Source organism: Mastigoproctus giganteus, chromosome 1 (genome assembly GCF_048544385.1).
Source record: "Mastigoproctus giganteus isolate SK-2022 chromosome 1, ASM4854438v1, whole genome shotgun sequence".
In the NCBI taxonomy this organism is placed as follows: Eukaryota; Metazoa; Arthropoda; class Arachnida; order Uropygi; family Thelyphonidae; genus Mastigoproctus; species Mastigoproctus giganteus.
The window spans coordinates 62,161,562-62,180,378 of NC_143575.1; the positions used below are offsets into that span (position 1 = coordinate 62,161,562).

General features: G+C 33.5%; 1 protein-coding gene across 2 annotated transcripts in view; it reads right to left on the reverse strand.

Annotated features, from left to right (window-relative positions):
* The window catches only part of MED16 (mediator complex subunit 16), a 209,068-nt gene that overhangs the window by 163,166 nt on the left and 27,085 nt on the right, over positions 1 to 18,817 (reverse strand). For both annotated transcript variants that reach the window (XM_090380328.1, XM_090380324.1), the window contains exon 5: positions 5,791 to 5,925. In XM_090380328.1, the coding sequence (XP_090236454.1) occupies positions 5,791 to 5,925 (135 nt within the window). The remainder of the gene's footprint in view (positions 1 to 5,790; positions 5,926 to 18,817) is intronic.

The window sequence follows — 18,817 nt, forward strand, 5'->3', positions numbered from 1 at the left end:
GGTACAGAAACCATTCCAAAAGAGACTGAAATTTTGCAGTTATGTTCCAATATTCCTGGTTTTAAAAATATTTCGATAGAGGAAGTAAACAATTGGCTGGATGTGAACAAAATGGACATCGGATGTGAAATTTTAGACAACGATGAACTTGTGAAAAGAGTAATGACAATGTTGGATGATTGTGAAACTGAAAGAGAAGAAAAAGCTGCTGCTGATGGAACAACAAACATAATTAGCCCCTGTGAAGCAGAAACCATGTTGTCAAAGTGTATTAAGTGTTTCACGGTACAAGGAGAAGCAGATATTACGCAAGTGTTACTTCTGCATAAAATTTGTAACATTGCCTCACAAAACACTCGAGGGATAATGAAATAATAGATATCTGCATACGAGGGTGGTTCAATAAAGAATCGCCCTCACCTACTTCCACATACCACAGTCATGATATTTTGTGAGTAGCATCGTACATATCTCTGTACAAAAGGTGTAAAATTTCAGCCCTGTGTCTTAGTTTGTTTTTCTCTTACAGAGCTGAACATGTGACGAAGTAGCATCATGGACAAAGTTGAAGCCAGAACTGTAATCTGGTATCTGTTCTTGAAGGGCAAATCTCCTAACGAAATCCACGAGGAGATGACTACTGTATATAAGGATGAAACCCCATCCTATGGCATTGTGAAGAACTGGCATAGACAGTTTAAGTGCTTGGACATTGGTAGAATCTGAGCCCATTCCAGGTCGTCCCCATTCAGCCATTGATAAGCACGATCAGAAAAGTGGTCATTAATCATGGAAGATCGCTGGATATCTGTGCATGAATTGTCCCAGGAGGTGAAGATTAGTGTGGGCTCTGTTGAAACAGTCCTCCATGACCAACTCCATTTACAGAAATTGAGTGCAAGATGGATCCCCCGATTACTGACTGGTTTCCAGAAGGCTGATCAACAACAGAAATCACAAGGGTTGTTAACCCTGTGCCAAAAAAATGAGGAAGACTTTTTCTCTAGGCTAATCACTCAGGATGAAAGTTGGAAATTTTACTTTCAGGGTCGAGACAAGGATCCAAGCATCAGCAGGAAAGGTCTTGCTGACAGTGTTTTGGGATGAGCAAGGTGTAATAATGACTAATTACCTGCTGAAAGGTAGAACAATTACTTGCCTATTATGCCAACTTACTCACAAAATTATGGGAGAAAATCAAAACATGTAGGTGTGGCATGCTGTCCAAAGGTGTGAGAATGCTTCAAAACAATGCCCCAGTTCACACTTCTGAAACTGCAACAACACAAGCTGCCACCTGTGGATATGAAATACTGCCCCATCCGGCCTACTCAACTGATCTTGCACCATCGGACTTCTTGTTTCCTTCACTCAAATCATTTCTTCAGGGGGCCCACTTCCCTGACAACGAGACACTCATTTCTGCAATAGAGTCACGGTTCAAAGACCAACCTCACCACTTCTACAAAAACGGTATCCGTAGTCTCATCCATCGATGAGAAAAATGTGCAACTCTGCATAGTGGCTATGTAGAGAAGGACTGAAACCTATGACAAGAATCAACAGGCTAGCACCTCTGCAGCTAAGTCAGGGTGATTCTTTATTGAACTACCCTCGTACACAAATATTTTGAATATTTTGACTTACATTGGCCTATTAATGTCATAAATTTTTTTATGACATTACTATACCAACGTAAGTCAAAATATTAAAAATAGGTATGTAAGTAGATATCTGTACTATGATTTTTTGATGATTCGGTAAAAAATAAATAATAATTAAAGTTAAATTAAATTTCATTAGGTTATGTATTATGTAATAAAATAAACAAGTTAAATGTCCCCCGACTTACGTAAGCCAGAGTTACGTAAATTTAGACTTAATATAAATTTTTTGGTAAAATCGTAAAGATACTTTCTGCATAATTTTTAAGAGTGAAGTCGAATGAAGGAGCAATAGGTATAAGTTTTCATTTTCGTTCCCATAAAAACAATGTTGGACAATAACCTGCGGCGTAACTAGAATCTAGGTAAATAAATATAATTTTCTGCTTTAAAAATTCTGAAGAAATATTCAACATGTGTGTGAGACAGGTGAACTATGCTGAAGCACTTCGGAGAAACCCCCACTTTAAGTCATGTGGACTGTGTCCCATTCACTATTTATTCGGAGAATTACACTCTATTCCTTTAACATCCTTGATGGAATACACAACATTTCAAGAGCCAGGAATGATTTGACAACAACTTGTATGAGCAGAGTTTGGAAAAATCTTCTAAAAAATTCCGAGCTTGACAACAAAGGCTTCAAAGATGATCTGATGTCTTCTGTTACCAAAGAAATTGTAAACTTAGCCCAGGAGTTGCAGCTGGTCGTAGAGAAAGAAGATGTAGATAAGCTTGTGGATGAATGAGGTGAAGATTTAACAAAAAAAGACCTAGCCCAGTTGAACGCACACATAGTTGAGGAGCACGGAAGAGCCAAATCCATTGAGAAACCGGAGCAACCCAAGAAGCAGTTCAAATTAAAGGAAATGGCAGAAGCATTTTGTAAAATTCAGGAAGGTCTCTGTTTGATGGAAGGGATGAAAACACTGAACGTTTCTTGAAAATAGAAAGAAAAGTTCAAGATTGCTTATCATGAAATTTATGAAGAGCAAAAAAAAAAAAGCATACAAAACAGATGAAGATTGAAGAGTTCATATCAAGTACTACCTCCCTGATCTCTACTCAGCCTACAACACCCTGTGATTAATGTATCTTATTAATGTTCATCACTTTCAGTTCATCACACCCGAAGTGTATACACTGATTCATAATATCCTCAGAAGAATGAAGTATCATCCTTCTGAGGATATTATGCAGTTTTTGCAATTTTGACATATCTGGGATATGGTAGCAATATTTTATTAGCCATTCCTGAGTTACATAAAGATCGACTCACATAAGAAGTCCTGGAATGTATCTCTTACGTATGTCAGAGATAGACTGTATAATGTTTTTAATGTATATATTCTATTATCTGTCTATTCAATTATCTGTCATGGACTCGGTTCTGAACCCTGACAGATAAGTGAAGTTCTACTGTATATAGAAAAAATGATAACGGGTAAGGAAAAATAACTATGGAAAAAGATAATCAATTTTAATGTGATGAATTCTTTCTAATGAAGAAAAGTAAGCCTCGTGCTCTCCTATAAGAATGTTTATTACACATAATAAAGTTCTGAAAATATGATAAAATCTTATGTACATGCACATATACACAGCCACTGATTATTTTAAGAATGAAGAAAGGTGAGCTATTTATTTTATTATTTCTCTTAAGTGGAAGAAAAAAAAAAAAAAGAAAATTTTCTTTTGAAGAAAAACTCAAGTCCTGTAAATTCCTTGCAATTGTTTGTACCAGCAATCAGGAAACTGTAAAACTGAATTCTTTTCAATTAACTGATATTTGACTTATGCTTCCATTAGACAGAAAGGTTTTATTTGTTGCTTGACGTGAATGGCCTATATTTATACATATATTTGTAAACATATTAGTATAATAATTTCTATCATAAAATATTCCTATTTATGGTCTCTAATGCCACTGTTTAATTAAACATTATGCAATTGCAATATATATTTTTGCAATTTTTTTTATTAGAAACATTTTATCATTTAATCGAGTTACTATGTAATGTTAATATTTTATTTTAATATATGCTATATTCCCCTTCTTCTTTAGATGCTATCTGTTATATTTTACCATAATGTAAAACTGGTATGAGGTTCACAGAAACAGTGTTGCTAATTACTTGTACATTGATAGGTGTGGATCCCCAGTAAGTGCCTATCAATGTATAGAGGCAGTAATTAGTACTTATTTATTTAGTTTAATTTCATAATTTTATTGGTATTTTATTTTATTCTTATTTTTTCTCATTTTGTGCTTTTATTTATTTAATGCCTTTAATTTCATATCTTGGCTTAATAAAAATAAATTCACAGCTCGCTTTTAGAGTATGGCATTAGATACTGATTGATGATACTTGGGTATACGAAATTAAGGAGGCGCCTCTGTAGCCAGGTGGGCAGGAGCAGCAGTGCGTAGCACATGCTTCTTGATTAGACCGGCGTTCGAGCCCGTGACCACCAAATACGGAGAGGTCAGGGAATGACCACCACATATCCCCGGAGAAATATGGCCTTAGTTGCTAATGCTCCTAAAAAAAAACCAAATAACAATAATAATAACGAAATTAAGGACATAACCGCATTCTAATAAAATTGCAAATATATATGTGTGCTGTTTTTTTTTTTTTTTTTCATGTAAAAGAAATAAATATATTCTAAATACTTAATTTTATATGTTAAAATATGAATAAATAAATAAATCTTGCTCTTTATATTTTGTTGCTTGTTACCTTGTTATTCAGTTGCTTAGATAATGATAACAATATGACTGACCATTTGAACCTGGCTGAAAATTAATGAGGAAATCTCAATGAGAAAATTTATGTTTGAATACCTTGAGAAAGCTGATAGTTTAACACAGCAACATTATAAAACCAAAATGCATAAGGATTACCAAAATTTGTAACCATGTTAATTGCATTAGATGAAATAATAAAACTGATTTAAAAATTAAAGTATAATGGTATACGTGCACAATTTACAAAATTTCACTTAGATAGAACACCATGCACAGTTACACAGTTACATGACCAGATGACTGCATGCTTGATTCAGTCATTCAGCATATATGGGCTGCAATAGGAAAAAAAAAAAAAAAAAAAAAATGGGAGGGTGGGTATGAATATGTTAAAGTAGGGGTAAGATTATTACTAATTTTCCATCAAAATTAATAACATGCTACATGGGGGTGATCTGTATATATGTACAGTTAGTCACGTTACTGGCTATTATGTCTTACAGCCATTAGATAGTGTGAATCAGAGCTGTATTACTCAATACATTCTACATTGATATTAATATTTGTAAAATAATAAGAGGAGTTTACCTCAATATAGTACGTAGAACACTTCCGTATGATACTCTCCAGAAATTAAAACAAAAAAATCAAAAACTTACATCAGAGTAAAAAATAAATAATTAAAAAACCAATTTAAACACAATTCAAATCAATTTAACACAATTAAAAAATCAATTTAACGTAATTAAAAATTAAAAAGAATCTAATGAAATTATTCAAAACGATTTTCCTTCCTAAGGAAACAAAACGTTTCTTTTTGACTTTTCCTTCCTAAGGGAATCTAACGAAAATATTCAAAACGATTTTCCTTCCTTACGAAGGAAAATCGTTTTGAATATTTTCGTTAGATTCTTTTTAATTTTTAATTGCATTTATTAAATTGATTTTTAATTGTGTTAAATTGATTTGAATTGTGTTAAATTGGTTTTTAATTATTTATTTTTTACTCTAATGTAAGTTTTCGATTTTTTCGTTTAATTTCTGGAGAGTATCATACGGAAGTGTTCTACGTACTATATTGAAGTAAACTCCTCTTATTATTTTACAAGTCTTACAGCCATAGAAAAGTATCTATATTGCTATGTTTACGCCCATTTTTATTTTTATTCTTATTTTAAAATCTAATTGAGAACTTCACAATATTTTAATTTTAGATTACATTCTTATTGGTTATTAATATAACACAACAAACTAAGAAAGAACTTTTTGAATATACCTAATACAATTTATAACAGTAATATTATTATAAATTAACATTTTTGATGCCTGCATACATTAATGAACTACACCAATATAAAAATAAGAAACACTTACCAATCCTGAGCTACTTATAGCTATGCAACCTTCACTAGGTTTTCCACCAAACTGCCTCACAGATGGTCCAAATTTTACATAAATGTATTTCTCCAAATACAGTGAACTATCTTTCCTTTCCATATTAATTCCAATCTATAAGAAGAAATCAGATTTAATTTTGTTACACAAAAAAATTCCTTATCATAAATATGTATAATAACACAAATGAGCTTGGGAGGAAACAACACAACCAAATATAAAGATAATACCGAGACAAAAAACTGAACCTCACCTGTAGAACTATATATGCTTCACCAACATATGGCAAAATTTGCTTCACCAACATATGGTAAAATTTGCTTCACCAACATATGGCAATATTTTAATTTTAGATTACATTCTTATTGGTTATTAATATAACACAACAAACTAAGGAAGAACTTTTTGAATATACTTAATACAATTTATAACAGTAATATTATTATAAATTAACATTTTTGATGCCTGCATACATTAATGAACTACACCAATATAAAAATAAGAAACACTTACCAATCCTGAGCTACTTATAGCTATGCAACCTTAACTAGATTTTCCACCAAACTGCCTCACAGCCCTTAAATCATTTAACAAATATAAATATAGATTAGGTAATGCAAACTGTGTAACCAGAGTAGTTTGCTTTGTTCTTTCTATGCCATTAACATATGGAAATAGTATTGGTTCATTTTAAGAGTAAAATATTTTATACTTCCATGATTATGCACTATATCTTTCATGATCACACAGTATGCACTATATTCTTTCATGATCACACAGTATGCACTATATTCTTTCATGATCACAGTACACTGCTATGGAGGCAGCAACTTATCCAAAATTATTTGTGCACAAAATGACTATGCAAACATCAATTTCATCAAGGAAACAGTGTTCTATATGTCTGAATGCAAATAAAATTCAATTAATTTTGGCAATTTACATATCAAAAGAAAGCACTGAGGCCTGCAGAAAATAAAATTAAACATTATTTATTGAATAATGTATACCATTCAATTAAATTATATGTAAAATGATTTGATAGACAGGCGGGCATAGCAACAAAGTGACTGTCCAATGAATGCATGTGGGAAATGAAGATATCAATGTATTGCACAAGATGAATGGCATTAAGAATTTTTGGTATTTGGTGTGCTTTCTCTGCTAACCTTTTCAGGAAAAAAAAGATAAAATGATTATTTTCACACATATAACTTAAATATCCTTTCAAAATAATGAAAAGCAGATGGACCTTCTCACCCACTCTTGTATTTATGTGGATGACAGGACTTAATGCTCTAGTAGTAGTAGTAGTGGCATGTGATGCAAGAAAGAAAGTGCATGAGCTTATGCATCAACCAAAAAAAAAAAAAAAAATTTACAAAACAATTCCCTCTAAATGTTTGTATAGTTCCATAGTTCCTCCTTAAATTTATTTAACCTATCAACTTCCACAATGACAGATGGAAGTTTGTTCCAGCAATTAACCACCCGCTGGCTAAAGGCAAATTTCCGCACATCTATTCTATATCTCTCTTTCCTCAATTTGAATTTATGCCCCCTTAGGTTCGTAGTCTGAACAAGTGGAAGAATCCCATCAGAATTCAGCGTGCTCAACCCATTCAAGGCCATATACACCTCAATCAGATCACCTCGCAGGTGCCTGTAATTTGCAGAACATAAGCCTCACTTGGTAAGAGGATCCCTTCATTCCCCTCACCAATCTTGTTGCCCTTCTCTGTACACGCTCAAGAAAACCTACATCCTTCCTAAAATGAGGTCTCCAGACCTGTACGCAGTACTCAAGGTGTGGCCTGACCATTGCCTTATACAGAGAGACAATCACCTCCTTTTCCCTGCTAGCAAAATTCCTGTATATCATTGACAAAACCCAATGACCTGTCCTGGCAGCCTGTCTGCATTACTCAGAATACTTCATATCTGACTGCACAATTACTCCCAGGTCTTTTTCAGTTTCTACCACCTTAAGTGTAGTACCACACAGTTGGTACGTTTCTCCAGGGTTACTTCTACCCATATCCTGGCAGCCTATCTGCATTGCTCAGAATACTTCATATCTGACTGCACAATTACTCCCAGGTCTTTTTCATTTTCTACGACCTTAAGTGTAGTACCACACAGTTGGTACGTTTCTCCAGGGTTACTTCTACCCATATACAGTACTTTGCATTTGTCAATGTTAAACTTCAGTTGCCACTTCTCAGCCCATCTCCCCAAATTTTCTAGATCCTGTTGCAGTAGCACACTGCCATTACTGTCATTAACAACCCTGCCAACCTTTGTATCATCTGCAAACTACGACACTAAGCCTGATATACCTTCATCAATATCATTGATAAATATACAAAACAGTGGACCCAACACCAAACCCTGTGGGACTATAACATTAGTCCACAAAGAGCAGCACCCATTGATTACCACCCTTAGTCTTCTCCCACTCAATCATCCTTTTATCCATTGTAGCAACTTACCCTTAATACCATTCTGCTCCAATTTGTACAGTAGTCTTCCATGCGCAACAGTGTCAACAAAATGAACTTTATTTTACCAAAAGCTGCCTTAATACTACACTATTTTTATACAAATGGTATTGCCAGTAGGTCAAACTACCATTCATTTAGTTTTGAAGTGGTTGCTATAACTACAATGTTTCATAGCATTTTTTCATATAAATATAACAGTCCTGGAAGACCACATTATTAGCAAAAATTAACTTTTAATCACTATTAACTTATTTTTGCTAACATAACCAGATTTTTATATGCTATCACAATGAGAGAGAAATATAATACAATGCCAATATTTCACAAATCCTCCAATAACAATATAGCAAGTAATGGGAAAAAAAAAAAAAAAAAGGCAAAAGCAATTCTATTATTTTCTCACAAGTAATCAGAAGGTGCAGGTGTGCATGAGTGAGTGAATAGATAGGTTGATTTTAACGTTGTGTGGGCTAAAAATCTCCAAAATTACTTGCTGGGGAACCTACTTCCTATGGCAAAGATCAGATGGCTAAAGCTCCAATCAAAGAGACCTTTAATCTCTCCAAACAAATGGCAAAGCCAGTACACTGTTATTGAAGACATGTTGAATACAGAAATGTTGTGGCCTCCTCTCAGTTATGTGGAATATACATGTTATGATGGAGGAAATTACATTTACTCAATCAACCCCTGTACTCTAAGTATCACATGGTGTTTAAATAATTGCCAACAAATATGGGAAACATTTTTCATTCATTTGCTCATGTTAATAATTAAACATAAAGAAGAAATGGCACAGACATGTGAAAAATATATTTTTATTTAAAATTAAAATGGAATGATTTTACATAAAAAAATCTGAAAAATGAATTCTTAAGTCATAAAAACATGAAATTTTATAATTGTAATTCCAACACCACTTTAGAATTAATTTTGAAAATATTACTCAATAAAACTACAATACTATACAATAGTATGTAATGTAGTTTTTATTGACATTATATTGCATATTTAGAGTTCATACTTTTGTCAATCAATTTAAAAAAAGCAAAAAACAATGAAAAATATTTATCTCCAGCTACATTATAGTGATAGTAACATTAAAAACTAGTCATTTAGGTAAAAACTCTTTTTTTAAAAATTAACTGCTAACAGTATTAATACAGTTCACCAAATAATAATAATTATTATTATTACTGTTTATGCAAATGGTACTACCACATATACTAATGCATCTGCTTAAAGGATATTTTTTTTTTCCATGAGTGACTGAGGGATAAGTGATGAAATACTGATATGACAATGTTTCAAAACTGAAGGATCCCTTGGAAGCTTAACCTTTTGGCAATATCAAAGTAACTCATAGTGAGAGCAACATTCATTCTGTCCCAAAACATTAAAAAAAATAAAATAAAGTGCAGCCATTATCAACCCACTGCAGGATGGAAGCCTCCTCAACAATTCATGTTGAGGGAAATGGACCATAATCTACCACGCTGGTCCAGTGCGGGTTGGCAGATCGACCATATTCAGCAGGCAGGGGCTTGAACCCCGGTCTACTCAAAGAGTGTGCTACTGCACTCCCGCTCCTGCCCACTCGGCTACAGAGGCCTACGGAGGCCCAAAACATTAACATTATTTTACTAGGCAGCTTAAATCCTACTGGCTATGAAAACACAAAAAAAAATGAGAAGGTTCTCCCAGATTTTGTAATTCAGAAAAGGTCAAAATATCATTAGTTATTTTATTATTTCAAAGTTTTAAAGCCCAATTTTAACTCTATTTCTATGAAGCTTGAACTTACCATACTCATTACATATGTAAAATTTAGCTATTAAATATATCATTAATGCCTCCTTATTTGCTCACCATAGCCATGTACATATATCCTTGCTCATAATGTCTGAGTTCAGCAATAAGTTCAGGAAGAAACATAAAGGATGACTACAGTGTATAAACTCCAGCTGATGATCATGACATGCCCTTTGATGTACCATCAGCATCAGAAGTCACTACCATTCTATCTTGTTTAGCAATATGGCATCGTGCTGAATCCCAAAAACAACTCCCTCCAGACAATCGTTAGTGCACTTCAGTACTGTCTTATTTTCTATCAGGAAAATAATCAATCAATCACTATATTTTATATATTTTATTTTGCATATCTGCATTTGATTTGGCTAAGTTGATTTGGCTAAGTTGATTTGGCACCAGTCAACATAAAATTTACATTGTGTACTTTAATTTTTTTATGTCAAACTGTAGAGGGCTCACCACACTTAAGTACATACTTTCCTTAGTTTACTCCATTATGAGTCATATAGGGGCACCAATGAATGCCACTTCTAACAGTTCCCTACAGAAACAAAACCTTTTATGTTTTTACAGATGTGGGTGTTCCCCTATGGATTTCTTATCTTTCTTCTTGAATGCTGAAAAAAAGCTGAATTTAGGTTCTTTCATTATTTTCCTTTTATGAGATGTCCCTATATTCCTTTTATGAGGCCACAGGTATCCACAAGTGAACTCACCTGGTGGAACATCCAGTCATCCTGCTTGAATACAGGCAGCAGTAGCACCATTACAGCAGAATTCTGTGAGGGCAATGGAATTCTTTGGATGTAATTCTGTGAATTACTTCCTAGGGTGAAGGCAAGCTTTCTAATTTTCTATTTTATTCTTCTCTGTATTAATTTCGGTTGTTAATTATGAGCTTTATTTTTATCTTTTTTGTTTGTATACAGGTAACAGCAATTCATAGCAAATAAAATACTTACTGTTATTTTAGTAATATATTCACAGTAATTAACTTCCATTTAATTATAAAGTATTATAATCTTTTAGTAATCTAATGTGGTAACTTAAAGATAGTCAACTGTCCATATGTCTGCTGTGACGATAGCTACTATTCAAAACAACAAATAAATCCTGAAACAAGAATTCCATACTAAAAAGAAAGTTTCTTCCATGGAATTTTACATTTACAGGATTATGGTAGTCTTAGATCATAATTACTGTAACTGAATATGATAAGGGTGAAGATAAAACAGAAGGATATTTTAGAAGAATAGAGTAAATATCTATACTATTCAGATATACAAGGTCATATAAACAGTTTATATTGTGGATGAAAGAGAAATTAAGAGAAAGACAAAGCTGTTTATAACACAGTTTTTAAAGCTATGCAGATGAAATTAGTTGTAAAATTCTGAAATCCTGGGAGAAGGTAATGCCACGGTGGTTACACCACACTGATAGAAACAAAAATGTTTTTGTCTAAAAGACAAGAGTTCGAGGAGGTGGACCAAGTCATTAATTATACTGATATATAAAAAGGGAAGCAGGGTGGAATGTCGAAATTATGAAGGAATTTCATCCCTTGCACCCTAGGTAAAATCTGTGCAAATATCTTAGAAAAGAGGGTTAGAAGTATTGTTCGATATAACCTTGGAAAAGAAGTCAAGTTTTAAGCCAAACAGGGGATACCAGAATAAAATATAAAAAAGTCATGAGAACAAAAAAATATTATATTAGGAATTTGGTGATCTTGAAAAAGCATATGATAAAGTACATGAAAATCTGTTCTTTCATATTTTAGAAAAATGCTGCATTATGGATAATCTTTTAAGAAGAATAAAGGGTTTGCATAAAAATGGCAAATCTGCAGTGAGGGTTGAAGGAAGCATTGAAAACTGTTTTAAGGTTAATCTGTAACACAATCAGAACTACAACTTATCACCACTTCTTTTTATAATTTTCATAGATCATTTAATAAAAGAATGTAAGATACTGTCTATCTTACATTACTGTACATTGTGTACTGAGTATCTTTGAATAAATCAATAAAAGTTGGTTTTTTTTTTTTTTTTTTTTTTTTTTTGGTAGTTGTTGGCGCATAGGCTTCTGTGGCCATAATGCACCTCCCAAGGTTTTTGCAGTACTTTGATCCAAGCCCGAGGCGGGAATAAAACCCGCGACCTTTGGGTTGCCAGGCAGGCACTTTACCCAGTAAAGTGCCTGCCTGGCAACCCTGGTCGGCTAATAAAAGTTGTAGAGGGCTTCATATAGAAATGTGTTACACAAAAACAGAAATCATAGAAGCTGGGAGAGGCAAGAGAAATTTTCAGTGTAGGTTATATAATTAAAATTTGGAACAAGTTAGTAATTTTCTATATCTAGGAATGGTCTTTAATGAAATTGGAAGATTAGATGCGGAGATAAACAATAAAATAAGAAAAGTAGAAAGTGTAGGAAGCCAGTTAAAAAAAAAATATTTGGAACAAAAGAGAAATTAGTCAAAAGATAAAAACAACAGTTCATAACACAGTTCTTAAGCCTATTTTAACTTATGGAGATGGGTAAAAAAAACCACACAATTTTTCAAATACCAAATCTTTATAAATGAGAGTTTTAAGAAAAATATATAGAACTAACAGAAGGAAAAAACGGCAAGACTACATATAAATGAGGAAATTAATGAAATATTGGGATGACAAATATGCAATTAAAGGTAAGTGGAGCAAACTCAATTATAGAAGATTGGATGAATGTGAGGGGGAATGGGTGATTAACTAAACAGATATTTGAAGCAAAAATGATTAGGAGGCAGACCAAGCAGAAGGTGGATTGGGGTTTAGTCTTCCTAGAGCTAAAAAACTAACAGGAAATAGGTCAGCACAGAGGAAAATACTGAATGAGTGGCTGATATTTTAGGACTGACTAATTTGTACTCTCATAGCCTAAACATTCACTCTGTATAAGACATTTGGATGATGATTCTATAAGATGGAAGTTTCAATCACACTTTGTAGTTCAAAGATCTCTTCCGACAATTTGTATTACATATATAAAATAATGAATATAAACCAACACATGATTTATGTAGACATGTAGTCTAATTTATGTAGACATGTAGTCTAAATCTGAAACGATATTCACCTCAAGGTCTTAAACAGAGATAGAGACCGTGCCAATACTGACAAACTAATCATCTCGTCTTCCAGTTTCACATGTAGTTCTTAATACACACATGACCACAATTAAGCCAATTATGCATGTGTGAAATTATGGTCACCATGATTTTTTCATTGCCTTTCATCTGCAACACAGCTTGGAAGGAAGTAGTTAATAAAGTAAAAAAAGTTACAAGATCATCATGATTTGCTGGAAAGAGTATTTCAATAAAAATTAGAAATGATGATAAATCTCATCAACAAGGCTGATACATGTAATGCTGAACAGGAACCATTCAATATAACTGGGTGCCAAAAGGGTGGCCTAACATATGCCCACATTCTGCTGTGGCTTCGATATAATCATGTGCATAGAGCAAATCTCTTCATCCATGCTTATTTCAACTTCAGAAACTGACCATTTTCTATTCACTGTAAAAATAGAGATGCATGGCTTTATGGCAGTATGATTCCAAACTTTAAATACATGAAAGATAAAAAAGCTTCCTTTGAATTTTTCATAAAGAGATAGAGCGAAAAAAATGGATATCTATTGTACTTTCAGAGAAAGCTAGAAGATGGTGGATTCACACAATTATGAAAGTAAGTGTATATGGAACCATGGGCATACTGTGCCACATTGTACATGCCTTTCACAGCAGTTCAATACTCCTTTGTTCAATACTACTCTGTAACATCCATCATAGAAAAAAACAAAAAAAAAACGCCTCTGTAGCCGAGAGGTCAGGAGCCGGAGTGCAGTAACACACGCTCTTTGAGTAGACCGGGATTCAAGCCCCTGACTGCTAAATACAGTCAATCTGCCAACCCGCACTGTACCAGCGTGGCAGATTACGGTCCATTTCCCTCAACATGAATCCATCATACACATTTTCAATTATGTCAAAAGATATAATATGTTTTTGCCTAACAAAGAATGGTACCATGCATGGTGAGACTGAGAACAATAAATTATGGTGCATCAATGGCAGCAACAATGATGTCATTTAGAGGATCTGTACTTCCTAAATACATGAGTAACATCACCCTACATTTATTCATGCAGGCTAAATCAATAACTCAGATTTGTATTACATATATAAAATAATGAATATAAACCAACACATGATTTTGACTACTAGAACTTTTGTGAAGCTGCATAATCAAGCTAATATATAATAATTTTTTCCCAAAAACAATGCTCATAATTCAATTATCAAAACTGACTTAATCAGCTGCTTGAGTCAAGCATGCTCAATATGAGATTTCTATACATTCCTAAACTACCATATATGTGATTAAAATACTATTTATTCCTAAACTTTAAGACCCAAACTAATAGTTTTTGACAAAGTGTTCCCAACATGATCCACACCTTTGGATTTCATTTTTCCCATCAGTTACACCATTTTTATGGAAATCAGATAGATTTCTAAAAATATGAAAACTGTCTTTAAAAAAAACTTGTCTTGTCTTCCTTCTCGGATTAGGTGATCCACCGGTTCCGATCTCAAAGAGGTCTGCCCATCTTTTCTTCGGGCTTCCTCTGTCTCTTTTTTCCTTTTGCTCTATATGTGTAAGCTAATTTAGGGAATCTATCTTCCATTCTTTCCATCTTTGTCTATATTCTATAATTTTTTCATTAATTGAGTAAATCTTTAATTCCTTTCTAATACTTACATTTGGTATTTTATCCGATTTTGTACATCCTTTAACATATCTTTAAAATTTCATTTCTGCAGCTTGTATTCTATTAATGTCTCTTTGTTTCGGTATCCATGTTTCAGAACCATAAAGAAGTGTTGGTATTGCCATTACTTTGTAATATTTCAATTGTGTTTCTTTCCTTGTTTTCTTAGCCAGAGTTCTTTTTATCATTCCACTTTTGAAATTTTGCCAATTTCTGGTTCATATCTTCTTCGACATCATATGTTATATCACATACTAGATATTTAAAATGTTTTACTTGTTCTGATATTTTATTGTCTATAACTATTTTTGTTCTCACTATACTTTTTTCCCTTAAAAGCCATTGTTCTAGTTTTCATTGTTGATATTTTAACTTTATATTCTTCTGTTATTTGGTTTAATTTAAATACTGCTCTTTGTAAATTATCTTCACTACCTTGAATAATTACTTGATCATCTGCAAATGACTGTATTAATCCTATTCTTTGTATTTAAATATATCCCTGTATTAATTTCCTCTTTCCATTTACATATCATATCCTCGATATATACATTAAACAACGTAGGTGACAAGCTACATCCGAGTCTGTCGACCGGGCTAGACGGGTGGGTAAAGTGCCTGCCTGGCAACCCAAAGGTTGTGGGTTTGAATCCCGCCTTGGGCTTGGATCAGAGTAGAAAATGTGAAAAACCTTGGGAGGTGCAATATGGCCACAGAAGCTGAACTAACAAAAAAAAAATCCGTGTCTAATTCCTTGATTTATTATACTTTCTTCTGTTAATTTATTACCTGTATCTATTATTATTTTTGTTCCTTTATATAAACTCTGTATCATTTTGTAAGATACTTTGGGTATCCTTTACTACTCAATATGTCCCATAGTTTTCATCTGTTTACTCAATCAAATGCTTTTTCATAATCTATAAATGCTAAATGCGTTTCTAAATTAAACTCTTTTCGTTTTTCTATTATTTGTTTTAATACAAATATATTATCTGTACATGATCATCCTTTTCTGAATCCTGCCTGTTCTATTAATATTTCATCAGAGATAATTTTAATTCTATTATTTATTATTTTGCTATACATTTTATATACTGTATTTAATATGCTAATCCCTCTATAATTCTTTGTATCATTTCTATTTCCTTTTTTAAATATTTAAATAATTTTTTCTGTCTTCCATTCCTCTGGTATTTTATATTGTTCCCAACATTTATTAAATAAATTTAGTATCCTATCTTTTAAAAAACTTCCTCCACACTTGATCAGTTCTGCATTTATACCATCCATTCCCACTGCTTTCCTGTTTTTTGTAGCTTTCAATGCCTTTTCCAATTCTTCCTTTATTATCAGATCTATGTCACTAACTGGGTCTAACCGTATCTCTTCTATTTGATATGTTGGGTTGTTGTTATTTGGTTTTTAGGAGCATTAGCAACTAAGGCCATATTGCTCCGGGGATATGCGGTGGTCATTCCCTGACCTTTCCGCATCCTCCGTATTTGGTGGTCACAGGCTCGAATCCCGGTCTAATCAAGAAGCGTGTGCTACGCACTGCTGCTCCTGCCCACCTGGCTACGGAGGCGCCGATATGTTGGGTCTTTCCACAATTCTTCATAATGTTTTTTCCATTGTTCTTCCTTTATTATATTTATTCTTGAAGTATCTTTCTCTGTGCTATTCAAGTGTTTCATCATTTCATATGCCAAATTTTGTCTTCCACGAATATCATGTTCTATTGTACTTATAAATCTATCCCATGACTCTGCTTTAGCCTTCCTTATTATATCTTTAGTTTTATTACATTCTTGTTTATATATTTCTTCATTCTTCCTTGTCCTGTTTTGTATATATTTAAGATATTTATTTTGTTTGTCTTGTACTGCTTTAGCTATTTCTTCATTCCATATCTTTACTCCCCTCTTCTTATAGTTTTTCCTGAATTGTCCTAGTGTCTCTTTTGCTATCTTTTGGAATAATATACTATATTTCGAATATTATTCCATTCTTCTTCTATTTGTTCTCTCTCCGATGTTTTACTTATTTCGTCTTTAAGCCTTTTTTTCATATAAAATATACTTTATTTTATATGAAAGTATACTTTCTTCTTGAAGTAGATATACTTTGTAACCTAACTCCTCCTTCCTCTGTTTAATAGCTTTTCTCTTCTTCCATTTAGCCCATAACTCTATTTTTGAAGCCACTAAAAAATTATATGATTTAATTTCATATCCTCTAAACACCTTAGTATCTTGACATTGTTTTGCTAATTTTTGATTTACTATTACATAGTCTATTATTGATTGTGTAACTCTTGCTGACCATGTATATTTATGTATAACACGTTTTCTAAAAAATGTATTTGTTATCTTTAAATTATTAATTGTTGCAAAGTCTCTTAATTTATATCCATTTCCATTTACTTTATTTTCTCCATTAGCATCCCATAATATTTTTTATCGGCTCATTCCCTACCCGAGCATTATAATCTCCCAAAATAGCTACATGGTCATTTTTTACATTCTTATCTAGTTCTTTTTTGTAACTCTAAATAAAATTTATCTGTTTCTTCCTCTTTTCCATCTTCTGGAGCATAAATTCCAATTATACATAAATAACCTCTGTCTACCGTTTGGGGTCTAAAAACTGGGTGCATCTTATACAGTGGTTGTAAATTTTTTTACTTGCATTTCCCGCTTTTTCACGCTTTTTGTCTTTCTATTCATTGTTTCGCACTTGTTACCGGTATATTAGGTTACATTTTGCCACGTTCTGCCCAGAAATAGCTCAGAAAAGATTTTCGTACAGTGCTGAATTCAAGTTAAAAGTGATCCAGTTTGCAAAAGTGAATGGAAATCGTGCTGCTGAATGTAAGTTTGGTCCTCCTCCAACTGAGAAAACAATCCAAGACTGGCTATGGGAAGAAGAAGAAGAAATCCTACTGAAAATGCCATGGCAGAAGAAGGCCATGAGAGGCAAGTCAGCAAAATGGCCTGATTTAGAGAGGGAATTGAAGATATGGATTGAAGAGCAAAGGGCAATTGGAATTCCTGTGTCCACAAAGATGGTTCGGCATGAGGCAAGAAGAATTGCTGATGAAAAAGAAGTTACTGATTTCAAAGGAGGACACACAATTGGTGCTTCAGATTCATGAAACAGAATGGACTAAGCATGCGTACACGCACCAGACTTGCCCAAAAGATGCCTGAAAGCTATGAGCAGAAGGTCCTTGAATTTCATCATTTTATCATTCAATGTTGGAAGACACATCAGTTTGAGTTGGGACAGGTTGCAAATATGGACGAAGTCCTCCTTCAATTTGATGTCCCAAGTAACAGAACTGTTGATAAGAAGGGGGTGAAAACTGTAACTGTGAAGACAAGTGGACAAGAAAAGAGCCATTATACAGTTGTTCTAGCTTGTTGTGCCGACGGAACCAAGCTTCCTCCTATGCTGATTTTCAAACGCAAAAGAAGACATTCCTCGAGGAGTGATTGTCCTGTTCATGACAAGGGTTGGATGGATCAGAATGGACGAATGCACCATGAGAGACGAATGGAACCAATGGATCAAGTCTTCTGGGGACAATTTGACACCAGCAGGAAGAGTCAGAATGGACGAATGCACCATGAGAGACGAATGGAACCAATGGATCAAGTCTTCTGGGGACAATTTGACACCAGCAGGAAGAGTGAAGAAACCAACTATAGGAGAAGTTTGTACCTGAGTGAAAAGATCCTGGGATAATATCAATATTGAGATCGTTGTCAAATCATTTAAGAAGTGTGGCATTTCAAATGCCATATATGGAACTGAGGACGAGGCAATATATGAAGACAGTGATTCGTCATCAGACA